The 26,598-nt window shown below is 46.7% G+C and overlaps 1 protein-coding gene across 3 annotated transcripts in view; it reads right to left on the bottom strand.

Moving 5' to 3' along the window:
• The window catches only part of CECR2 (CECR2 histone acetyl-lysine reader), a 154,455-nt gene that overhangs the window by 59,914 nt on the left and 67,943 nt on the right, over positions 1–26,598 (bottom strand). For all 3 annotated transcript variants that reach the window (XR_009565572.1, XM_030834844.2, XM_030834845.2), the window contains exon 2: positions 3,993–4,087. Coding sequence is in view for 2 of the 3 variants with exons in the window: in XM_030834844.2 (XP_030690704.1) it covers positions 3,993–4,087 (95 nt within the window). In the remaining variant the exon portion in view is untranslated. The remainder of the gene's footprint in view (positions 1–3,992; positions 4,088–26,598) is intronic.

The raw sequence follows: 26,598 nt of genomic DNA, 5'->3' as shown, positions 1-26,598 counted from the left end.
CAGCCAGGAAGAGCCGAGTGGATTCTCACGTGTCAAAAACCTGGTGAAATGTCAAATAGACACCACATGCCAACAGGGAAGGGAAGCTCTACTCCATAGATGGTATGAGCCAACTCTAGCTATTCAGACCTTCAACCGCAGCCTGGCCCCCATCCCCACCATCACACAGAAGGCAGGCGTGCGACACCTGCCCCGCAAATTTTAAATGGGCGTTTCTTGTGCTTGATCATCAACCAACACACCCGTGGAAGACACGGCCTAAGTATGTAACAGGAAGTTCAAGTCCACAAACCACGAATGTGCGCAGTAAGGCTGGAGAGACAGCCTGTCAGGCAGGAGACTCCAGGTCATCACGTTCACCCCCAACAGGCCTTCATGATGGGCTCGCCTCTGCCCTCAGGCCTGATCTACTCACTCGCCCCTTCCTGGTCCCCCGCCCTCCCTGCCCTCAGGATCACACCCCCGAACTCGCTGCTCAGCCTACAAGGCCTACTAGGCTCCTACTCCTGTTGTGCTGTGGCCACAGGATTCCTCGAATGGCTGTGCTTGTGGGAGACAGCAGGGAAAGAAGGCGAGCAGGTGGGCCAAGCAAGCCCCACAGATGCAGTGTGACAACCAGCCTCTGTGTCGAGAGCCACCAGGCAGGCTGGGGCCCTGTTTTCCCTCCAGCTGATCAGTGTCTTAGATGCTTTCTAAAAGCTACAAACTGGGTTTCAACATGAAGTCGCATTTTAGATGCTGGCGACGAACCAAAATTTAACACTCAGGGGCTAATAAGACTTTGGACTTTGCAGCTCAAATGAATCACATCTCTGAAACACATGGGACCTTCTGCTCTGCAACCCCTAGCCTCTGCTCCAGGGTGTCGAACCCCAGACACCCACCTTCCTACCTGCAATTTCGGGGGGGGGTCCGTCCTTCCTCCACTCACCCTCTTAATGGGCTCTGTAATATAAGGGCACTGGCTCAGGAAGCACCCCATGACAGCTCGGTCCACGGCCCCTTCTCACACAGGCCACGTGCTCTGTGGATGTCACAGCGCTTGCCATGGCAACTGCACACACTCTGCAGTGGGGCCCAGGACCGAGGGTCCCGAGGGCATCTGCCCTCCAGCACCCTGGCCAGAGCGAGGTGAGGCAAACAGACCCCCTCGGACACTGATGGTCATGGGTGAAATGGAGCAACCCCTGGGGTGAGCAGCCTGGAAATTTATTTTTTGAATCTTAAGTGGGCATTTCTTTTTACGGAGTGACTATACTTGCAGAAATTTAAGAGTATGATTCACTAAGGTGTGCAAACTTTTATGTCCAAGGCTATGTAATGTAACATGTTTATAACAGTTAAAAGCTGGGCACAAACGTCCATCTATTAAATCGGAGTATTTGACAATCCCATTTAAAGAAAAAAGTGGTTATAAGAAAAATTATCATTGTGAGGAAAAAAATGGAAGATATGAAAAAGTGAAATTATATACAGAGTATGACTACAACTGCTTAAAAACCACACAGACTCCCAAGTTACATCTCAAAAAGAAAATGGGAGAAAACATACTAAACCCCTTGTCATGGTGTTTAAGTGGTAAGATGGCAGATTTCTTTCTACTCTTTGTTTAGCACAACAGCCTAGATGCCCTGGGGACAGTCAGTACACTCGTGGAGAATGCAGGAGACGACGACTACAGCATGAAACAGGCAGAAGTACACACACAGAAAGGAAGAGGGATGATCGCTCACACACACACGCGCGCGCGCGAACACCGAGCTCCGCGCTCAATGCAGGAGCAGCTCGTCAACCCCTCATTCACCTTGTTACCACACGTCTACCCCCAGCCCTGACAAGCGTCCAGGAGTGGATCTACTAGCAGAGAAATATTTCAGACACCGTCTTTTTTTTAAACCGTGGCACCCCAGCCTCCTGCCTGCACGGGGAGCCCCATCCTGTCTCAGCTTCCCGGGAGCTGGCCTCACAGTCCAACTGTGTGGAAACGTAGTAGCAAGAGAACGTCTATCAACTCTATCAAAACAAGGGATGAGGCCTTATCGGGAAGACCCTTTATTTGCTGACAGAGATGAAATCTTGCTCCAAATGTCTACACATCTCAATGCACCAGACAGCTGTGTCCTTGGCAGCTATGGCGTGCGGGGGCCCAGAAGCTCCACGCTAGAAATGATGCTAGAGATACGTTCGGTAGATTACTCCTTTCTGCCCGTGGACGCAGCCGAGTAAGCATCGTTGACGTCTCCCCGCCCCGCACTGCCGTCACGTCTAAGTCAGGGTCTCCCAAAGAGCTGCACAGCTGCAGAAGCTCTTCGTCGGAGGTTTGAGCCTTGAAACAAGCGACGCGAGCCTGAGGAGGCATCCTGAGCGGCGGGGAGTGCGCACAGACTGTGTGGCGACGAGAGATCCAAGCACCAGGCACTCCAGAGGCTTCAGGGTTGTCACACACGCCACTGTGGAGGATGTGGGTGCGGCCATGAAAGCAAGGCCACACGAGGTGGATGGGAGAGTTGTGGAACCCAAGAGGGCCGTCTCAAGAGAAGATTCTCAAAGACCTGGTGCCCACTTAAGTGTGAAAAAGATTTTTGTTGGTGGCATTAAAGAAGACACTGAAGAACATCATCTAAGAGATTATTTTGAACAGTATGGGAAAACTGAAGTGATTAAAATCATGACTGATCGAGGCAGTGGCAAGAAGTGAGGCTTTGCTTTCGTAACCTTTGATGACCATGACTCTGTAGACAAGACTGTCACTCAGAAATACCACACTGTGAATGGCCACAACTGTGAAGGAAGGGAAGCCCCATCTCAGCAAGAGATGGCTAGTGCCTCATCCAGCCAAAGAGGCCGAAGTGCTTCTGGAAACTTTGGTGGTGGTCGTGGAGGGGGGTTTTGGTGGGAAGGACAACTTTGGTCGTGGAGGAGACTTCAGTGGTCGAGGTGGCTTTGGTGGCAGCTGCGGTGGCGGGGGATATGGTGGCAGTGGATATGGTGGCAGTGGGGATGGCTATAATGGGTTTGGTAATGATGGAAGCAATTCTGGAGGTGGTGGAAGCTTCAATGATTTTGGCAGTTACAATAATCAATCTTCAAATTTTGGACCCATGAAAGGAGGAAACTTTGGAGGCAGAAGTTCTGGCCCCTAGGGTGGTGGAGGTCAATAGTCTGCCAAACCCCGAAACCAAGGTGGCTGTGGTGGTTCCAGCAGCAGCAGTAGCTGTGGCAGTGGCAGAAGGTTTTGATTACTGCCAGGAAACAAAGCTTAGCAGGAGAGGAGAGCCAGAGAAGTGACAGGGAAGCTACAGGTTACAACAGATCTGTGAACTCAGCCAAGCACAGTGGTGGCAGGGCCTAGCTGCTACAAAGAAGACATGTTTTAGACAATACTCATGTGTATGGGCAAAAAAACTCGAGGACTGTTATTTGTGACTAATTGTATAACAGGTTATTTTAGTTTCTGTTCTGTAGAAAGTGTAAAGCATTCCAGCAAAGGGTTTTAATGTAGGTTTTTTTTTTTTTTTGCACCCATGCTGTTGACTGCTAAATGTAATAGTCTGATCATGACACTGAATAAATGTGCCTTTAAAAAAAGAGAAATGATGCCACTGTTCACATGAACAGAAGATACATACCCCAGGGGCAGAAATACGGTAAAAATCTAGTTTTAATTTGTTAGGCATCATTTTACCAATACTGAAAACAAAGATCAGAAAGAAAGCCCTACATTGAGAGAACACATTCCACACTTGAATATGGTAGCTGGTGGACCCAACAGTAAGGGATATAGATTTCTGAGAGTGAAATAAAGTCAAGAATTACAATAAAATGAAAACTCAGCTGCAGAAGGAGCCAAACACGGGACCTGGGAACCGTGTGTAAATGCTGTTACGTCTTGGCCGGTGATCTGCTCTGGTTTATTCCAGGAGACACGAAACATCACCAGGACTGGTTAATTCCTTCCCTCCGCCAGAAACGGTAAGATTGGGGTTACTCACGTGATATCCCTTCGCTGATAGCAGCCCTGAAGTAGGCAGGCGATCAGGTCACTGATAAACTCCACGTCATCTCTGTGAAGAGCTGCTTCTAACTCCTGAGGAGGAGAAGGGAGAGGGATTGAGCTCAGACACGGATGCAGATTTCCTAACGGCCAGCAGCTCATCCCTTCCAGGTCGCCACCACACCACCACTGCCGTCACCGTCTCGGGCCAACTGCCCTCCTTTTTGGTTTTCCAAGAGTTTACTCCCCCACTGCTCCTTACCAAGCTCCATTCCTTTCACCTGCACACACAGACATCTCTTTCTACAAGTCAATGCAGCACAGTCACAAAAGAGCGTAACTTATATTAATATACTGTTTTGCTTTCTATTGCTTTGCAAGAGTGTAAAGGAGCCAATACGTAATTACTCAGAAAGTATTCATTTACTGAAGAGTTTCAGCAGGCAAGCCAACCGCAACAGCTTTCCAGAGCCACGCTACCTTGAGAAGCGGCACTAGGAAGTGAGCAATCTGTGGTCCCCACAGGCCCGGGGAGGGGCTGCCAGCGCCAAGGCCGAGCTGACATCACCTGAAGGGAAGTGAGGGGATGCCGTGCTAAGCGGCTAATCCCAGGGGAGGTGCACGTGCTGTCCTTGGGGTTTAGGCAGAGATGCCAAAGATTTAGCTTGACTTTGCACATTCCCTGAACAAAGGTTCGTTGAGGAGCTACAGGGACAAAAGGTGACAGCGTGGAATTTTGGGAGATTCTATTCCCTTCTCAAGTTCCCACAGTGAACCAGTGTTTCCTGAGATGATGGAACATGCCCCAATCACCAGCTCCCGGGATGCAGAGAGGGCCCACGTCTGGTCCACCAGGATGCCGTCCACCCACCATGCAAGTCATTTCCCAAGGGTCCACTACGCTTGTGGTGTGGTCGGCTCATAACCAAAACTGCGAGGGTCTTATGAGTGGTTTGGAAAGCATGAGGTGTGCCAAATATGCAGCTTCTGCTCTGCCCACACCAAGTACCGGGCAGTGTACACAGGAGGTGGGGATCCACTTCTGCTGTAAAAATGGTAACGGTCTTTTTAAAGCTATTTTAATTGTTCCGTTTATTATTCTATGTTTAAAAGTTTCTAAGTTTGTAAACACGCACTCCGAAAACTTCACATGACAAAAAACTGCTAAACACACCAACTGATAGAAGCAAACAAAATACAAACTACCCTGAGAAGGAAAGGGCATAGACGTCTTGAAAGCCCAGGTGAGCGAAACTCAGAATTCAAAGACAAGGCCCAGCGTGAAAACCTTGTGCCTGCCCTACATACAAATTTGGTAACGATGAGCATGTCTATTACAATGGCTCTTATTCTTCTATTAGCTTACTAATTCCTTTGGGCAGAGCTCTTTTCTACATTCTACCAACCAAACATAACAAGGATTTGAACTATATTTGGTCAGAATTCATTTTATTCAACAAACATTTCCGGGGCACCCAGCACTTCCCGAGCCCTGGGGAGCTGGAGTCAGCGGGGGGAGTAGACGGGACACAGCACCGCTGGGCATAGAACCGGTGCTGTGGGAGGGACGGGCACTGCTCCAGGGGCCCAACACCCGGGGTGGGGCTGCACACGGGGCAGGTGGGCCCGGCCTGCCGTGGAGAGGGTGGGACCCGCCCGGCTGCTGCGGCAGAGGGTGGAGATGAGGCCACTGCTGCTCGAGCAACAGCCCAGAGGAGACTCTGAGGGACTTAGCTGAACGAGACAGACAGCAGGAGGGGAGACACGCACATCCAGAGCCCAACAGGAGCACAGGAGGGACAGAGCAAGGGAAGATTCAGGCTCCTACTGAAGCCCAGTCACACTGGGCAAGACCCCAAAGGAAACCGCAGTAAGAGAAGAGGCTGGACCCTTGAAGCACAAAGTCCCAGGCCACCTCGTTCAATAGATTAGCCAGAATTACTGACACTAGAACCGGAAGGAAAACATCCACAAACCAATGATGGGAATGTGTCATGAACCAAGAATTATGAAATACAACCTGTGAATCTGAGGTTTAAAAAAGGAAAGAAAAAACTGTTGCACTGTACTTTCTGCTGGCCTCAGAACCCAGGCTTCATTGGTGATTCAACCACTGTTTTCTTTTTTAATATTTATTTGTTTATTTGGTTGTGCCGGGTCTTAATTGCGGCATGCATGTGGGATCTAGTTCCCTAACCAGGGATCGAACTGAGGCCCCCTGCATTGGGCGTGCAGAGTCCCTTCCACTGCGCCACCAGGGAAGTCCCCAACCATTGTTTTCTTAACATTATCAGCAGAAAGTGAAGACTAACACCCCTATCTACATTTGAAAAAATTATTAAATGATCTGTTCTGTCCAACTCTGGCAGAGAGTCTAAATGGCACTGGTGAAAACCTATCCCCAGTGAACCTGGGCTTGCCTTTCTGGCACAACCATAATCTAGGTAGCCACTGGGAAGGCGGTTACATACGAGGCTGTGCATCGGGGATGCTGAATCAGCTCTTCCAAGGGCAGCTGGACAGGCTTGAAATGTCTCTCAAATGAGTACTGAGAAGGGCTCTGATATCATGAATGCAATCCCACCCCCTGCCTCCCATTTCACCCATGGGATACGGTGACTCACAAACAGTAACTCACAAAATATACAATTGCTTTTCATATGTATTTCTATGATATTATGCTTCATAAATCAGAAGCTACCTAGAAAACAAACCAAAATAGATGCAGGCCCCTGGTAACTTGTGAGGTGCACTTTTCCCTCTAGCTCGGCAGGGCTTGACCCACACAAGTGGTGGGCAGTCCGAGGAAGAAGGCACTGCCTCTGGACAGCCCGCTGTCCTCCCCTGCAGCTGCCACATGGTGACCAGGGCACCGGGCGCAGCCTCGGCACTCACGGCCCTCGGCCTAATGTTACAGAGAGACAGCAGAGGAGAAACAGGAGAGCAATTTCAATCCCGCTGAACAAAAAAAAGTGCCGGCTTATCGGTTAAAATGTTTTCACTTCAATGGATAGAGTTTCAGATTTGCAAGGTGAAAACGTTTTGGAGCTGATTCAGAACAATGTGAATATACTTAACACTCCTGAATTGTGCACTTAAAACGATGCTAAATTTTGTGTCTTTTACCACAATTTATTATAGGAAGAAAAAACTTTATCACATTAAAAGTTCCCCTGTGCAGGGGTTGTTGTGATGATTTAAATGAGGCAATGCTTATAAAAGCCAGACCAGCCTGGCACACAGCAAATGCTCTATAGCATGTGAGCACAGCAATTATCTCATCTTCCTTAAGTGGTGGTGTGTAGAAAAAAGCAGACTGAAGAGATAGAAAGCGGTCTTTTCAAAATTCAGGTTTCTGAACAACAGAAATTCAAACTCTTAATACACGGCCTGTGTGCATGAGCCAATAAAACCATCTCCAGATCCAGTTATTCAAAGCCTTACCACATACGCCTTCAGCCGGGAGCCTGAGGCTTAGGCTAAGGCAACGAGAAATAAACACCCTTCAAGCGCCCCACCCCCACTTTCCTCCTCCCCTTTTGTATTTCCTTTTCACTGTGGGCACTGAGCTGTGAGGACAGAAATCTGAACTTTGCCAAGATGCTCTGGGGCGGGGGCGGGGGGTGGTGGTGATCAGCAAATCAGCCGAGAAGGGACACGAGAAGGGCTCCTGGGCTCCCGCTCTTCAGAGGGGCCGGAGGGAGAACAGGGCTCGCCCTCTGTGCAGCTGGCGGCACAGCTCATTAGGGACGGGCCTGTTCAGCACCGGCACACGGCCCTGCCCTCGGGACCCAGCGGTGGCTGCTGGGAAAAGAACCCCAGGGTGAGCCAGGGAGGGAAAGGGGGCCCTTAGCCTATGTCGTGGAAACTCTTCGCCACAAACAGGGAGAATGTCCAGAAGAGACAGCCAAGTGCAGCACAGGGAACACAACTAACTCCTTCGACGCACGGCCACCACTTAGCACCTGTTCTCAAATGTCACTGCAGGGACTTTCTACTGTTTGATCTGCTCCTGAGCGCCGTACAAGTCTTCTTTAATCTTTTGCGAAAGAAGGTGGTAAAGAGAGAACAACTTTCCTTCCTTCAACTTCCAAGGAAGGATGAAGATCACAGAGCTGCACCCTCCGGGCACAAAGATCCTGCTGAGTGTACCTAAGGAGGGAAAAAGGGCTAAGGAAAACAGCCATATGTGCTGTATTTGATTTCAGAAGGTTACGAATCTTTCTCACCTGCACAGGAACCAACTGCAAGGCAGTAGGGGTCACAGTCAAAGGCGGGGGCTTCTGCGTGGGCCCCAGAACTGCACTCACACAAAGGAGATGCACAGCAGGCCCTCCGAGGACCATCCCAGCTGCTCTCCATGAGACCGCCTGGGGAGCGGGCTCAGCCTCCAGAAGGCCTCCCTGGCTCTGGCCGCTGATGCTTTCTAACGTGATATAAATTAATTTAATCCCAAAGGCTGCCCGGGCCAATTCAAACCGTGCGGTATACATCAGCCCAAGCGGGTTACCGCTGAGGATCCCCGAAGTGCTACCCCAACGTCCTCCCCGTGGCCGGCAGCTCTGCACCGCGGCTTCGCTGCAGACACACCTTCCTCTCGGCAGCCCACAACATGGCTGTCACTGGCTGTGATGCTGGGGAACAACAGAAAGGAAACCACATAGCTCCCCTCAGATAGGACTGCTACCCTAGAATATTAGATTACTGCAAAATACTAATCAAAGCAATAAATGTGTAAACCTACAAGAAACTGATTTTCTAAAAAGGTATACATTACCAAAACTGGCTCCAGAAATTTTTAAAAAGGCTCAGAACTTTCATGGATCTTCTCCCACAAGAAAGCCCCCACGATACACAAATAATTCCTGAGCACTGAAGAGATGGAAGCTTCGCAACACGTCCACAAAGCTGGTGCTGGATGAGCAGGGCCCTGCGGCCCCTACAAGCCTCAGACCCAGGTCGGCGTATGGACGTCATCGCAGAGACTGTGCCCCTCGGGCCCCACGGCGCATGGACGTGGCACAGCTTCCTAGAAAGCCGGGTTTACTCTGATTGTTTTGTTTTCATCGTTGTTGCTTGTTGTTTCGAAAGATTTTTTTAACTGAAACAGGAGACTTCATCAGACAAGTTATGCCAAAGCTACTTCAGACGGTAGAGCTCTAGACCCCTGAGGTTAAGCAACCCTACTCCCTGCTCACCACTGGACTGGCTGGAAATTATTTTATGTGGAGCCAGTGAAATGTGCGTAGAGAAGCAACAGTCAAGGCTGGAGGGTTAATCTGGGCGCGGTTTGCAGGACACAAGGTAAGAGAGACCCGGGGTGAGAAGGTCCCAAGCCCAGCCCAGGGAAGACGCCAAGGGGCCAAAACCAGGAGGACGTCAGTGAAATGGAAAGGATGGGGTGAAACGGGAGCGTTTCAGGAGCAGAGTCAATGAGATTTGCAACTAACTGTAGGTAGAGGGCAAAGGACAGGAAATTTTAGGTAACAAGTTTTAATCCTGCGTCTCCCGCCCCCCAACAAAAGATTATGGGATCGCTAAGTGATAAACAAAAAAGCTGAAAGGAGGCCAGGTGGGAGGGACAGAGACGACAAAGTTTAAACTGGGAAACATGCTGGTTGTTGGTATGTGACCACAGCCTGGTCTCCTGAGAGCAGCACAGAAAACTGCAGGCATGACTTGGGTGTGTGGGGCCCTCCTGACCGGTCCAATCAGCTCACCCCTCCGTGGTCACGTGACAGTGTGTGTGGGGCGGGGGGTGTCCACAAGTGCACGGTGTCCCTGCATCTGAAGACATGCTCCACACCAGGCTCTCTGTCTAGTGCTGAGTGTGCCAACAGGTCTGGAGACGCCCCCTCCGGCAGCCTCACATCTGGGAGGGGCAGGCAAAACGAGCAGTAGTCCCCATTCCCAGCTGTGGCTACAGACAGCAGTGACTAAGAATGAGCACCTCACGAGCACCTGTGCCGAAAGCCCTCGGGCCTCCGCAGAGGAAGGGCTGGAAAGAGCAGAGAGAAAACCAAAGACAGGAACCCCTGGGAGCAACCAGGCTAAAGGATGAATGTGTGACTGAAGGTTTGCAGCAATGCCTGCCATCGAACAACGAGGAAATCTGGATGTCGTTATAACTGAAAAAATAGTTCTGAATTCTCACTGGGAAAAGATAAAGAATGTTCTAACCAATCTGCATGCTATCTAAAGATGTCCCCAGGTAAAGAACTGGGCTGTGTTGACCCAGCCCCAACCCTGGTGGGGCAGGACCTTTCATCAGGCTGGGGAGAAATCACCCCCTCTTCTGATTCTCAGCTCCCTGACCAGTACGTGGGCCTGGGTGTTAGGAAGGTGGTGTGTGTTGAATGGCAGGTACCAATCCAATTTTAAATCAACGAACAAGGTCCTACTGTATAGCACAGGGAACTAAATTCAATATACTATGATAAACCATAATGGAAAAGAATATGGAAAAGAATGTGTATATATACATATAAGTGAGTCACTTTGCTGTACAGCAGTAATTAACACAACACTGTAGTTCAACTATACTTCAATTAAAAATAAATTTAAATAAATAAACAAAACACCATCGCGAGACCCTGGGCCCACTGACATTGTTACGGTTCTGAATCTACTGAGCTGAGCACCAAATCGATCACCTGAAAGGCCTCACAACAAAGCCAGCTACATACAGTCCCAGCAGGACCTCTAGGAAAGGAACACCTGAGAAGCTGTGCAGCAAGCAGGTACCACTCCTGTTGGGCTGAGGCAGACTCCTCAGCAAAATTCTCTCACAACAGAGTTATACAGAACGTCAATACTGACCGAGTTTCTTCTATTACAGGACACTCACTCAACTGTTTTATTTTGGGGTAAGAAATTAAGGAAGAGACAATAGCTTGAGACAACCTCAGTCAATGCCAGTTCTGGATGCCTCCAAAGGCCACTGACTGAATCATTTTACAAGGAGGCAAAAAAAAAAAAAAAACCTCGACAACGATTCCATAATGGTTCCGCAGGTGTGATAACAATTACAAGTGTTGAAAGTCACCTTAAATAGAAACATACAAAGTGCTTACGTTCTAATGACCATGACTATATACCCACAGAGCAACTAAAAACCAAACTATCTTACTATTGAGTGAATAGGGACTTGGGACAAATTTTTCAGAAATCAGCATTAAAAGCAGATTCAAAAAGATAGAAGTGAGGTTGAAGTATTCTAGAAAGCTGTTCTTGAGATCTCCAAAAGTGGTTCTAGTGATGATGAAGAAATTATTTCTGGAAATAAGGATGGGGAGAAAAAGCAATTACTTCTAAACTTAAAATTCAAATGTTTATGTAAAATCCCCAAAGTCAAATCTCCGAACAGAAATTTGACTATTTCATCTCTATTATTAAAGTTTAAATACACTATGATAAATCAACAGTCCCAAAGTTTTATTGAATCATCTCATTGGGAAGATGGGGTATCGCCTAAATTTAAGCATGTGTGGGAAGTTTTCATGTTAATACCACTATAAAAGGAACTGAGTCAGAATTCATAACTCCCACTCTTTCCACTTTACCAAAAAGGAAGAGACCATTAAAGTTTGGAAAGGAGAGGGACTTGCCTGGTGGTGCAGTGGTTAAGAATTCACCTGCCAATACAGGGGACATGGATTCGGGCCCTGGTCCAGGAAGTTCCCAGATGCCGCAGAACAGCTAAGCCCATGCGCCACAACTACTGAGCCCACGCACCGCAACTACTGCAGCCCGTGCACTCTAGGGCCCGTGAGCCACAACCACTGAGTCTGCATGCTTCAACTAACTGAAGCCTGTGCGCCTAGAGCCCACGCTCCGCAACAAGAGAAGCCACCTCAGTGAGAAGCCCGCGCACCACAACGAACAGTAGCCCCTGCCCTCTGCAACTAGAGAAAGCCCGCGCGCAGCAACAAAGACCCAATGCAGCCAAAACTAAATTTTTAAAAATTAAAAAAAAAAAGTCACAGCTACAATTAAAAAAAAAAAAAGTTGTTTGGAAACGGGAAAAGGTATGGAGAATAATACCGGACAATGACCTCATTTCTTCTAAAACGTAGCCTAACTGATTTCACACATCCCTTATTCAGCTTTCAAACAGATCAGAATCACTGCCCACCCCCCACCCTACTTCCATCCCACCACAGCCAGTTACTAACAAACATCGTCAGGTTCACTGGGCCTCACTCGAGATGCAGCTTTTTTGTCTCCAGGTCTCTCCTTTGTCTTTCCTCCCGTGTCCCCTCAGCCTCCATATAAAAACTGGACTTTTTTTGATCGAAGTGATGAGTAAAACAAATAAGCCAATATTTTCCAGTCAAGTTTTACCAATGTCTGTAGTAGGAAATGTAAACTTCACAGCAGGAAGGAGTTAAAAGGTTTTAACAAGAAAAAAAATTAGGACTTCCCTGATGGTGCAGTGGTTAAGAATCCACCCGCCAATGCAGGGGACACGGGTTTGAGCCCTGATCCAGGGAGATTCCACATGCCATGGTGCAACTAAGCCCGTGCACCACAACTAGAGCCCCCGAGCTACAAGTACTGAAGCCCGCAGGCCTAGAGCCCATGCTCCATAACAAGAGAAGCCACCACAGTGAGAAGCCCGCGCACTGCAACGAAGAGTAGTCCCCACTTGCCGCGACTACAGAAAAGCCCACGCATAGCAACGAAGACCCAACACAGCCAAAAATAAATTTATTTATTTATTTATTTATTTATTTTTAAAAAAGAATTAGGTAGGAGACTTTGGGTTTGATTAAAGATTTTAATGCAAACAACTTGGAGGATGGAGAAGTAATACAGGTATGCAAGGTAAAAAAGAAGACTACGGGCATGAAAAGGACAAAACCAAGGCACACGAACCCATATGCTTGGCGATTACTGCTGCTCTCTGGTGACCTGTGTGCGCAAGTGCCTGGGAGCACCAGGGCAGGCCAGGACACCAAACACAATAGAAAACAAACAAATGTTGGAGAGCAACATTTGCTTCATACATGCTTCATACATCCAATGAGACTTTTATTCCTCAAAAGCGTAATGAGCATTAGGTGACAGCTGACAAAATTAACTGACATGGGGCTGTGGTGAAGAGGCACCCAGAGCAGGCTCTCCTCTTCAGGAACACAGAGCAGATCTGCCGGCCAGGTCGCTTCTCCCACAGTGTACCAATCGGGAGTAAAAATAAAGGATGTGGACACCTTTAAAACTCCCTTACTAGTCAAGAAATTTCATCAGCTGTCCTTAAGCCTGGTTTTGGCCCCTTGGTGTCCTTAAGATTAATTACCGATAGAGCAGGAACCAAGATGGCAGAGCAGAAGGACGTGATCGCACTCCCTCTTGTGAGAGCACCAGAATCACAACTAGCTGCTGGACAATCATCAACAGGAAGACACTGGAACTCACCAAAAAAGATACCCCACATCCAAAGACAAAGGAGAAGCCACAATGAGACGGTAGGAGGGGCGCAATCACAGTAAAATCAAACCCCATAACTGCTGGATGGGTGACTCACAGACCGGAGAACACATGCCACAGAAGTCCACCCACTGCAGTGAAGGTTCTGAGCCCTACTTCAGGCTTCCCAACCTGGGGGTCCGGCAACGGGAGGAGGAAGTCCTAGAGAATCAGACTTTGAAGCATAGCGGGAATTGATTGCAGGACTTCAACAGGACTGGGGGAAACAGAGACTCCACTTCTTGGAGGGCACACACAAAGTAGTGTGCGCATCGGGACCCAGGGGAAGGAGCAGAGACCCTAGGGGAGACTGAAATAGACCTACCTGCTAGTGTTGGAGGGTTTCCTGCAGAGGCGGGGGATGGGGGCTGTGTCTCACCTTGAGGACACGGACGCTGGCAGCAGAAGTTCTGGGAAGTAATCCTTGGCGTGAGCCCTCCGAGAGTCTGTCATTAGCCCCACCAAAGAGCCCGAGAGTCTGTCATTAGCCCCACCAAAGAGCCCGGGTAGGCTCCAGTGTTGGGTTGCCTCAGGCAAAACAACCAACAGGGAGGGAACCCAGTCCCACCCATCAGCAGACAAGCGGATTAGAGTTTTACTGAGCTCTGCCCACCAGAGCAACAGTCAGCTCTACCCACCACCAGTCCCTCCCATCAAGCCTCTTAGACAGCCTCATCCACCAGAGGGCAGACAGCAGAAGCAAGAAGAACTACAATCCTGCAGCCTGTGGAAGAAAAACCACATTCACAGAAAGACAGACAAAATGAAAGGCAGAGGGGCTATGTACCAGATGAAGGAACGAGAGAAAACCCCACAAAAACAACTAAATGAAGTGGAGATAGGCAACATTCCAGAAAAAGAATTCAGAATAATGATAGTAAAGATGATCCAGGACCTAGGAAAAAGAATGGAGGCAAAGATTGAGAAGATGCAAGAACTGTTTAACAAAGACCTGGAAGAATTAAAGAACAAACAAACAGAGATGAACAATACAATAACTGAAATGAAAACTACACTAGAAGGAATCAATAGCAGAATAACTGAGGCAGAAGAACGGATAAGTGACCTGGAAGACAGAATGGTGGAATTCACTGCTGCAGTGCAGACTAAAGAAAAAAGAATGAAAAGAAATGAAGACAGCCTAAGAGACCTCTGGGACAACATTAAACGCAACAACATTCGCATTATAGGGGTCCCAGAAGGAGAAGAGAGAGAGAAAGGACCGGAGAAAATATTTGAAGAGATTATAGTCAAAAACTTCCCTAACATGGGAAAGGAAATAGCCACCCAAGTCCAGGAAGTGCAGCAAGTCCCATACAGGACAAACCCAAGGAGAAACACGCCGAGACACACAGTAATCAAATTGGCAAAAATTAAAGACAAAGAAAAATTATTGAAAGCAGCAAGGGAAAAACGACAAATAACATACAAGGGAACTCCCATAAGGTTAACAGCCGATTTCTCAGCAGAAATTCTACAAGCCAAAAGGGAGTGGCATGATATACTTAAAGTGATGAAAGGGAAGAAACTACAACCAAGATTACTCTACCCAGCGAGGATCTCATTCAGATTCGATGGAGAAATCAAAAGCTTTAACAGACAAGCAAAAGCTAAGAGAACTAAGCACCACCAAACCAGCTCTACAACAAATGCTAAAGGAATTTCTCTAAGTGGGAAACACAAGAGAAGAAAAGGACCTACAAAAGCAAACCCAAAACAATTAAGAAAACGGTCATAGAAACACATATCGATAATTACCTTAAACGTGAATGGATTAAATGCTCCAAACAAAAGACACAGGCTTGCTGAATGGATACAAAAACAAGACCCATATACATGCTGTCTACAAGAGACCCACTTCAGACCTAGGGACACATACAGACTGAAAGTGAGAGGATGGAAAAAGATATTCCAGGCAAATGGAAATCAAAAGAAAGCTAGAGTAGCTATACTCATATCAGATAAAATAGACTTTAAAATAAAGAATGTTACAAGAGACAAGGAAGGACACTATATAATGATCAAGGGATCAATCCATGAAGAAGATGTAACAGTTATAAATATATATGCACCCAACATAGGAGCACCTCAATACATAAGGCAACTGCTAACAGCTATAAAAGAGGAAATCGACAGTAACACAATAATAGTGGGGGACTTTAACAACTCACTTACACCAATGGACAGATCATCCAAAATGAAAATAAATAAGGAAACACAAGCTTTAAAAGACACAATAGACCAGATACATTTAATTGATATTTATAAGACATTTCATCCAAAAACAGCAGATTACACTTTTTTCTCAGGTGCGCACAGCACATTCTCCAGGATAGATCACGTCTTGGGTCACAAATCAAGCCCCAGCAAATTTAAGAAAATTGAAATCATATCAAGCATCTTTTCTGACCACAACGCTATCAGATCAGAAATTAATTACAGGGAAAAAAAAACGTAAAAAACACAAACACATGGAGGCTAAACGTTACTAAATAACCAAGAGATATCTGAAGAAATCAAAGAGGAAATCAAAAAATACCTAGAGACAAATGACAATGAAAACACGACGATCCAAAACCTATGGGATGCAGCAAAAGCAGTTCTAAGAGGGAACTTTATAGCTATACAAGCCTACCTCAAGAAACAAGAAAAATCTCAAGGAAACAATCTAACCTTACACCTAAAGGAACTAGAGAAAGAAGAACAAACAAAACCCAAACTTAGCAGAAGGAAAGAAATCATAAAGTTCAGAGGAGAAATAAATGAAATAGAAACAAAGAAAACAATAGCAAAGATCAATAAAACTAAAGGCTGGTTCTTCGAGAAGATAAACAAAATTGATAAACCATTAGCCAGACTCATCAAGAAACTCATCAACAAACAAGTCCAGGACCAGATGGCTTCACAGGTGAATTCTGTCAAACATTTAGAGAACAGCTAACACCCATCCTTCTCAAACTCTTCCAAAAAATTGCAGAGGAAGGAACACTCCCAAACTCATTCTTTGAGGCCACCATCACCCTGATACCAAAACCAGACAAACATACTACAAAAAAAGAAAATTACAGACTAATATCACTGATGAATATAGATGCAAAAATCCTCAACAAAATACTAGCAAACAGAATCCAACAACACATTAAAAGGATGATACACCACAGTCAAGTGGGATTTACCCCAGGGATGCAAGGATTCTTCAATATACGCAAATCAATCAATGTGATACACCATATTAACAAATTGAAGAATAAAAACCATATGATCATCTCAATAGATGCAGAAAAATCTTTTGACAAAATTCAACACCCATTTATGATAAAAACTCTCCAGAAAGTGGGCATAGAGGGAACCTACCTCAACATAATAAAGGCCATATATGACAAACCCACAGCAAACATCATTCTCAATGGTGAAAAACTGAAAGCACTTCCTCTAAGATCAGGAACGAGACACGGATGTCCACTCTCACCACTATTATTCAACATAGATTTGGAAGTCCTAGCCATGGCAATCAGAGAAGAAAATGACATAAAAGGAATACCAATTGGAAAAGAAGTAGTAAAACTGTCACTGTTTGCATCTGACATGATACTATACATAGAGAATCCTAAAGATGTCACCAGAAAACTACTAGAGCTAATCAATGAATTTGGTAAAGTTGCAGGATACAAAATTAATGCACAGAAATCTCTTGCATTCCTATACACTAATGATGAAAAATCTGAGACAGAAATTATGGAAACACTCCCATTTACCACTGCAACAAAAAGAATAAAATACCTAGGAATAAACCTACCTAGGGAGACAAAAGACCTGTGTGCAGAAAACTATAAGACACTGATGAAAGAAATTAAAGATGATACCAACAGATGGAGAGATATAGCATGTTCTTGGATTGGAAGAATCAATATTGTGAAAATGACTATCCTACCCAAAGCAATCTACAGATTCAATGCAATCCCTATCAAATTACCAATGGCATTTTTTACGGAACTAAAACAAATCATCTTAAAATCTGTATGGAGACACAAAAGACCCTGAATAGCTAAAGCAGTCTTGAGGGGGAAAAAACGGAGCTGGAGGAATGAGACTCCTTGACTTCAGACTATACTACAAAGCTACAGTAATCAAGACAATATGGTACTGGCACAAAAACAGAAACACAGATCAATGGAACAGGATAGAAAGCCCAGAGATAAACCCACACACCCATGGTCAACTAATCTATGACAAAGGAGGCAAATATGTACAATGGAGAAAAGACAGCCTCTTCAGTAAGTGGTGCTGGGAACACTGGACAGCTACATGTAAAAGAATGAAATTGGAACACTCCCTAACACCATACACAAAAATAAGCTCAAAATGGATTTGAGACCTAAATGTAAGACCGGACACTATAAAACTCTTAGAGGGAAACATAGGAAGAACACTCTTTGACATAAATCATAGCAAGATCTTTTTTGATCCACCTCCTACAGTAATGGAAATAAAAATAAAAATAAACAAATGGGACCTAATGAAACTTAAAAGCTTTTGCACAGCAAAGGAAACTACAAACAAGATGAAAAGACAACCCTCAGAATGGGAGAAAATATTTGCAAACGAATCAACGGACAAAGGACTTATCTCCAAAATATATAAACAGCTCATGAAACTCAATATTAAAGAAACAAACAACCCAATCCAAAAATGGGCAGAAGACCTAAATAGACATTTCTCCAAAGAAGACATAGAGATGGCCAAGGAGCACATGAAAAGCTGCTCAACATCACTAATTATTAGAGAAATGCAAATCAAAACTACAATGAGGTATCACCTCACACCAGTTAGAATGGGCATCATCAGAAAATCTACAGACAACAAATGCTGCAGAGGGTGTGGAGAAAAGGGAACCCTCTTGCACTGTTGGTGGGAATGTAAATTGATACAGCCACTATGGAGAACAGTATGGAGGTTCCTTAAAAAAATAAAAATTACCATATGATCCACATTTACCCAGAGAAAACCATAATTCAAAAAGACACATGCACCCCAATGTTCACTGCAGCACTATTTACAATAGCCAGGTCATGGAAGCAACCTAAATGCCCATCGACAGACGAATGGATAAAGAAGATGTGGTACATATATACAATGGAATATTACTCAGCCATAAAAAGGAACGGAATTGAGTCATTTGCTGAGACGTGGATGGATCCAGAGACTGTCATACAGAGTGAGGTCAGAAAAACAAATATCGTATATTAATATATGCATGTATGTGGAACCTAGAAAAATGGTACAGATGAACCAGTTTGCAGGGCAGAAGTTGAGATACAGATGTAGAGAAGAAACGAACGGACACCAAGGGGGGAAAACCGCGGTAGGGTGGGGATGGTGGTGTGCTGAATTGGGCCATTGGGATTGACATGTATACACTGATGTGTATAAAACTGATGACTAATAAGAATCTGCAGTATAAAAAAAAACAAACGAACAAAAAACAATACTAAAAAAAAAAAAAGATTAATTACCTGCCTCGAACTGAAATGAATCAGTAGCTCATGTACAGTGAAACTGCACTAAAGTGACTGAACCTCAGGGGTAGTTAAAAACAATCCGGCCAACATCAGTGATGCAAATGCACTCTCATTCTGACCAGTCTACTGCATCCAAGTCACATCTAAGGCCTGGGCTGAAAAGAGCATGTAAATTAGTCCATTCTTTCCTCCACCCAGACACCCTTCCTCCTCCAGGCCGATTCCCTTCCCTTCTCATCTCTGCCAGCTTCCCCTCCCCCTCCCCCTCCCCCCTCCCCTGTCCTCTGCAGGCCACACCCACCATCCTGCTGAGCCCCTCCAGCCATACATACTCTGTTCCTTTCCTCAGAATCCCAGGAGACAGAGCAAACCCAGCACAAGGAGCCTGAACTCCCGGTCCCTCGGCCTCGGACCTGCTTCCCCTTTGGCCGCCCGTCTCCAAATGGCAGCTTTGTTCCACTGCTCCAGCAGAAAGCCTTTCAGTCACCCTTGACCCTTCGCTCATTTCATAACTAACCCAGCAACCTGCCCTGCTGACTCTCCCTTCCAGGTGGATTCAGAAACCACCCTGTGTCCTCAATGCCTTCTCCTCCGTCCACTGTCTCAGCATCGACTTCCTCAGGCCCTCCCAACTGGACCCCTGTCCGTGCACATCAACGGGCTCAAGTCCCGTTGACACTCAGCCCTCTGACCCCAGCCCACAACAACCAGCCTCCTGCCCTCTTCTCGGGGACCCGCAGCGCTCCTGCCAGGGGCCCCCTTCCTGCATCTGCATGGCTTCCCCATCATTCCCCAATCCACCTACTGTACTTTATTTTTCTAATTAACTGATCACCTATTTATTATATGTTTGTTTATTTTCTTTCTTCCACTATTATGCAAATCCCTTGAGAAGCTTCCTGGGTTTTGCTTGTGGCTGTTTCCCTGAAATGCCCAGTGAGTATTTAGTAAATGTTTTTTGAAAGTTAGCCAGCATCCATAAGCCAAGATCTTAAACTTAACACAGTAAGACTGTATCACACACAGTAAGCCCTAAATTCTAGCTATTATAAGGGATAATAATTTAAAATATGAATATTGAACAGCATATTATGAATATAAAGCATCTGAAACATTTTATGACCACTCGGCAGTTTGGTCTGAAGTCACTTAACAATTACCTTCATCTGTGAAAACTTTTCTCTCCAAAAATTTAATCTGGAAGGATTCACTAATACAGCAGGCACAGGGGTTGGTCTGAGGTTAAATTAAGCTCACAGGCTGTACAGGAGCCCTTCTGGGGTCAGCCTCCCAGCCCCCACGGCTGCGGCACTTCTCCCCGCACTTCCGAGCCCATCTCCCACTTCCAACACAGACCATCTCCTCCCCTGCCCTGTGAGAGGTGCTCAAACTCAATTATTGTCACATTGCTTGTTCAGAAGCCTCCCAAAACTCCCGCAACTCACCAAACTGAGACACGCTCCAACCCCTGAGTATGCCATTCAAAGACCTCAAATGACCCTTTCAATATTCTCTCCATTAAAGAGACATCTTGTGGAGAACTAACCAGCTGTATTTTTCAAAAATAACAGGTATTTCCCAATCTTTACTCCTGTTTGTTTCTTCTGTTAGAATACAGGTCCCGCCTTCACGCCCACCCATCCCATCGCAGGGGCCCAAGGCCTCAGGGGGAAGGTGGATTTCCTGTGGTGCTCAAAGGTGGCCTTCGAGCTCAGCCCCAAGGACTTCTGCTAATTGCTTTCACCTGGACGATGACAGTCACGAGAGCCCTAAGCCCACAGTGCAAGTGTGGAGGGGGTGGACAACAGGGGCTGTGCTGTGTTTCTTTTTCTGCCTGTGGCGCCATCAACTATGAATGCTTGAAAAGGAAAAGGGGCTTGAAAAGTAACATCTCAACTGACTATTTAAAAGAGGATCAAGGAAATAACCTGTTTTGCTGGACAACTTACTGACATTGGTGGGAGTCAATAACTAATGTCAGTAAATTGTCCAACAAAACTAGTTGCACTGAAGGAAAAGAATAAACCCTGAACCACCGGAGGAGGAGAGACACGTTCCTCCTGTAGGATTAACTAAGACTTCTGCATAAACGCAAACTTCTGCTTCTGCTGACAAATACCAAGGGCCACCAGCATGGCAGCTCAGTTACATGCCAGCGGGAAGACCGTGTTTCCTTGATGTTGGGAATGAGGGGAGCACCCACAACCAGAAGGAGGGCAGCTTTCCCCAAACAGCTCTCCAGGACACCACAAAGGGCCAAGGAAAATGAAACCAAACCTGTCAACCACTGCCTGCTGGTTTGAGTGGAGATGGAAGGCTGCTAACACCGGAAGAGACCCAGAGGGGTGATGTCCTAGGCAGGAAAAGACAGTATTTGGTGCAAACGTGAGAGAATTTTCTCCTCCAAAAAGAAACATGTGATATGAAATACAGGATATAGCTCAACTATCAGGACACAGACTGAGACCCTCAGAGCAGCCGACAAATGACAGAGACAGAGACACTCTGTCACATCCAAGACTGTCTCTCTCCAGACATGTCAACTGCAAGCTTCACACTTCAATGAGAGGGGCAAGAAAACTGAGCCCCTAAATCAGGACCCCTCTCAAGGTCCAAAATGAGACTCCAAGTTACAAGTGTAAACAGACATGTCACAGGTGATGGGATACCGAGGACACCATATCGCCTTCTTGGCTGGAGGAAGAGGGTCAGTCCCTGTAGTAAACAAGTGCTGACCTAAGTAACTTTGGAAATGAGTAGAATCAGCGAGATTACAAGAAGCACTGTCCAGAAGCACTGTACTCTAGTTGGTAAAGCTGTTTCCCATGGGGATATGTGTCATAACAAGCCTGACACTGCTGGACCCGGCACTGGAACTGGACAGTCACCTGGTGGATGGCAGATGTGGGAGCCGGCTTCTCTCTCTGCTGCAGCTGCACGGGGAGCTCACAGAGAAGCGAGGACGGGCCACGAAGCAAGTGGCCTGGGAGACCTCAGTATGAACTCATGATTAGCCTTACATAGCGACAGTTAATACACAAATATTTATACACCTTAGTACACACACATACGTCTCCTTGCGCTATCAGCTGAGAAAGCCCAGAAGCAAAAATAACCCAAGAGCAAAGTGCACACCTAGCACCCAAATCTCAGTTTTCAATACCGTTCTCCAATAAAAGAAACCTGAGCTCCTTGGAGAAATGGCAGATTCTAGGATAGGGGCTGGAAATGTAGTAAATGGAGGACCTTTTAGTGTCTGAAAGTAAGGAAGCACTCAAAAACAAAACAAAACAAAACAAAGCCACCCCATAGGGCTTCCCTGGTGGCGCAGTGGTTAAGAACCCACCTGCCAATGCAGGGGACATGGGTTCAAGCCCTGGTCCGGGAAGATCCCACATGCCGCAGAGTAACTAAGCCCGTGTGCCACAACTACTGAGCCCGTGCTCTAGAGCCAGCAAGCCACAACTACTGAAGCCCACGCACCTAGAGCCTGTGCTCCACAACAAGAGAAGCCACCGCAATGAGAAGCCCGCACACTGCAACCAAGAGTAGCCCCGCTCACTGCAACTAGAGAAAGTCCATGTACAGCAACGAAGACCCAACACAGCCAAAAATAAATAAATTTTTTTAAAAAGCCACCCCATAGCCAAATGATACAGTTCCCAATGGCCAAAGCTGGAACAACTTGAGTAACAAAATAAACTATTGGATTATAAAAGCATAAAAATGCATAAAAGAATAATACAATAAATATTTATAAATATAAATAAATAAAAAGAATAAATGAGTCCAATAAAAAACTGTGCTGTGAGGGCATCATCTGTGGCTCAGGGAGGATCCCTCTTCAGTGCAGAGAGGTCTGGACTGAACAGAGCTCAGCAGAGGAGGGGTGGGGCCGCAGCCCCCGGGAGGCACCGCTAAGGAGCAGCCGGCAAGGTGCGGGGTGGGGCGGCACTCAGACCACAGGCCTTCAATGCGCCTGTGCTACATGGAGGCTATAAAGGGGTCCTAGTGGTGGAGGCTTTTTTGTTTGGGGGAAATTTGCCTCCCGTTTGTTTAGGCTACTTGTGCCTGAGAAACACCTGCAGGGCACACACTTAGTGGCCCTTTGTACAGACACCTTGGGAAGGCACGGGCTCTGCTCAAGGAGCTGAGAGGCTGGGACGCTCCTTGCCGAGGAGGTGCCTAAAGCTGCATGTGTGGAAAACCCATATGAAAAGCCAGGTCTCCCGCACTGAACCTTCAGAACGGGGGGAGGGGCTTCCCTGCTGGCGCAGTGGTTGGGGGTCCACCTGCCGATGCGGGGGACGCGGGTTCGTGCCCCGGTCCGGGAAGATCCCACATGCCGCAGAGCGGCTGGGCCCGTGAGCCATGGCCGCTGAGCCTGCGCGTCCGGAGCCTGTGCTCCGCAGCGGGAGAGGCCACAGCGGTGAGAGGCCCGCGTACCGCAAAAACAAAAAAACAAAACAAAAACAAAAAGGGTGCAGGGTGCACAATGGTGTCAGTCATGAAGAAGTTTAAGAATTTGAAGAGCTGCAACCAAGAGGCAGCGCCACTGTGTATCTGCCGTCACATCCGGTTCTGTGCAGGCCCTGCAGGTAAGAGAAGGAAGAGCTGGATTTAACCAGGACTGGCTGGAGGTGTCAGAGGAAGGGCAGCAGTGGTGGTGGCCAGCCCTGGCATTCCTCCCAGAGAACCCCTGCCTCCTCATCCTTCAGCCCCATGCCATCTCCCCTCCTCCAAGGCGAGCATCTGTGGCTTGCTTCTGACCCCACAAGACAGCAAGGGTCACGGGATGACGCCAAGGTGATGCTCAGTGTCGGTGCATCCCAAGATGTCTTGGAGGAAGCAAGCGGCCGCGTGGAGGGCTCCCGTGGCAAAGAATTGAGGGGTGGCTTCCCATCCACACGGCAGGCGATCGTGGCAGCAGATCCCCCCACTTCTGGAGTTGAGCCTTCCGAGGCCACCGCAGTCCCCACCAGGCCTAGCCGTGGCTCAGCGGTGCGCAGCTCCTGCCCAGGGGAATTGAGGTAAGGAGCACGTGCGGCTTTAAGACGCAGAGTTCACACCCGTTGCACGCTGTTACACATCAGTCTTATGCAAGAGAGGAACTGTAACCGACCATGAAAATGAAAGTGGGTCAGGAAGATGTGCATGTAGGGACCGAGAAAGCTGAGGAATTCGTGTGTGCACATCCGGGGAAGGAAGGCTGCCGGAGCTCAGGCGCCGGGAGTAAACGCTGGCGATCCTCAGAGTGCTGGGCTTCACGTTAAAGTCATGCAGGTTTTGCAGCTGTTGGTAAACGACAGGTCTAGGCTTTTTCTCACTGCGTCGCACTTAGAAGATACTAACACAAACTTGTACAGCCTTCTCAGGAACTAACAGACCTGTCTTTCCCTGCTCAGCTGCGGGATCAATTTCTCAGTTCAACTGTTCGTCATGACACCCCACACGCTAAGCCCTGGCCTGCAGTACGGACATGTCGCTAAGCGGCTTATCACAAATCATTCTGGTCCAGTCATCTTGCTACTCAAACCACATCACCAGAAAACTTAGTGGCTTAAATAACAACAAACGTGTTTTCTCTCACGACTCTGAATCAGGAACCTGGGAGCTGTCCGGCCTCGGGGCTTTCGTGAGCTGTCACCAGATGCTGGCTAGGGGTTCCATCATCTAAGGACAGGGGGTCATGTACACAGTGAGCACACAGATGCTGGTGTCAGCCAGTCGGTCCCTCCTACAGGGGTCTCTACAGGGCTGCCGGAGCGTCCTTGCACTGCGTGACACGCGACCCAAGAGACCAAGGCTGAGGCTGTTCTGTCCCAGCCTCAGAAGGCACACACCATCCCTCCCGCTGGGTTCCACAGGCCACGTGGGTCAGCCTGACTCGGAGTGGGAGGGGACAAGGACCACTGAGACATCTGGGAGGCTGGCTATTTCATACTCTTCTAAGTTGCAGTTACTGACGGCCACTAATACTAAGCTTGTCTCTGAAATCCAGCAACAACCTCCAAATTTCTATCTCCCTGGTCAAATAACAGCTTCGCTCTATTCAGATGGCTTTCTTTAAAAAAAAAAACAAAAAACAAAAACGACTGGGGGGAGGGGGGTGATTTTTAAATGTCACTTATAATTGACAGTTTCGACAGTCCTCTCCCAGTAATTGATAGAGGTAGCCTCCTCCCAGCAAATAACTAAAAAAAAATACACAGGATTGCTTGTTGACCAGATGGGTCAGCATTCTTATTCCTCAAACTAAAAAGAAACTATGAATATTGCTGAAATTCTTACTTACCTAGCAGTAAGAAGATAGAACAAAAGCTGACCTTTCCTTACAGTATAAATTTAAGTATAAAACTTTCTATTTTTTCAATTAAGAAGCACTTCACCGCACACCACAACAAAAGATCCCGCATGCTGCAACGAAGATCCTGTGTGCCACAACTAAGACCCGATGCAGACAAATAAATAAACAAACAAACACGAAGCCCTTCACATATTGGTGCAAAATATTAAAAGAAAAGTATAGTGTTTCACAACTGACGGCAACATTAGCTAACTCACACTAAGCTCTCGCTACGTGGCAGGCACCGCGCTGCACTCTCTACATCCATTATCTCAGCTGACCCATTTGACAAATAAGGTGAAAGAAAAAGGAAGAGCCCTCCTGAGGCAACCTAACGGGTTGACGTCCGGCACAAACACCAGACCGGAATTAGCCTGAGTTAGAGAACTCCGGGTAGGACTCTTGGAGGAGGAGCTCAGCTTGTACAATTCTGAGGTGCAGAAAATTTCATCAAAGACCAAAAATGTTATCAAAATTTAGATTCATATCAAGAAAATGTCTCTAAAATCCAACTATCATTCTTATGTCAGTCAGCTCCATATCCTTTACACAGAAAGGAGAATGTAGGGTTGATGCATCCATTTTGCACACAATAATAAACTACACTAAATGACAATGCTGGAAAGATAGCACTGGCCAAATTTTACGGAACAAACAGTCTCATAAATGGTACAAACTCTTTTAAAGGTAAGTTGGTAAAATTTATTAAATTTTCAAATGCACACCACTTCTATAAGTATGCTCACACATATTTTTATAACTGGCATGGAAAGACCTAAATATGAACCAGTAGCATTGTATGGAGGTGGAGGCAAGAAGATTTCTACATTTATTCAGTCAATAGACATCTGTGTGTCTACTCTATTTCATAAACAGGGAATTGACATGATGTATGGAAAGACTTCTCTGCTTTCATAACCCTTACTGCTAGTGGGGAACACAGATAATCACAATTTTAAGTTTTTAAAACATTTACAAGACATGATGAGTCATCTCTTTTCTTCTATCTCACTCCTCCCCAACCTCAACCCCAAGTGATCTCTCATCCTTTCTCGTGGCTTTAAGAAGTCCCTATACTCTGAAGGCTCCTAGAATTATCTTTCCAGCCTAGAACTCCACACTCTTTCTTCAACTTCCTATACAGTAACCAATGTATAATAAACATCTCAAACTTAGCATTTCCAAAACCTGAATACAGACAACACCCATCCCACAAGTGTTCCTCCCCACCTCAGTAAAGGTTACGTTACCTCCATTCCTTCAGATGCTCA

The sequence above is a fragment of the Globicephala melas genome, chromosome 10 (assembly GCF_963455315.2).
Source record: "Globicephala melas chromosome 10, mGloMel1.2, whole genome shotgun sequence".
NCBI lineage: Eukaryota > Metazoa > Chordata > Mammalia > Artiodactyla > Delphinidae > Globicephala > Globicephala melas.
This window is presented reverse-complemented; position numbering and strand designations above follow the sequence as displayed.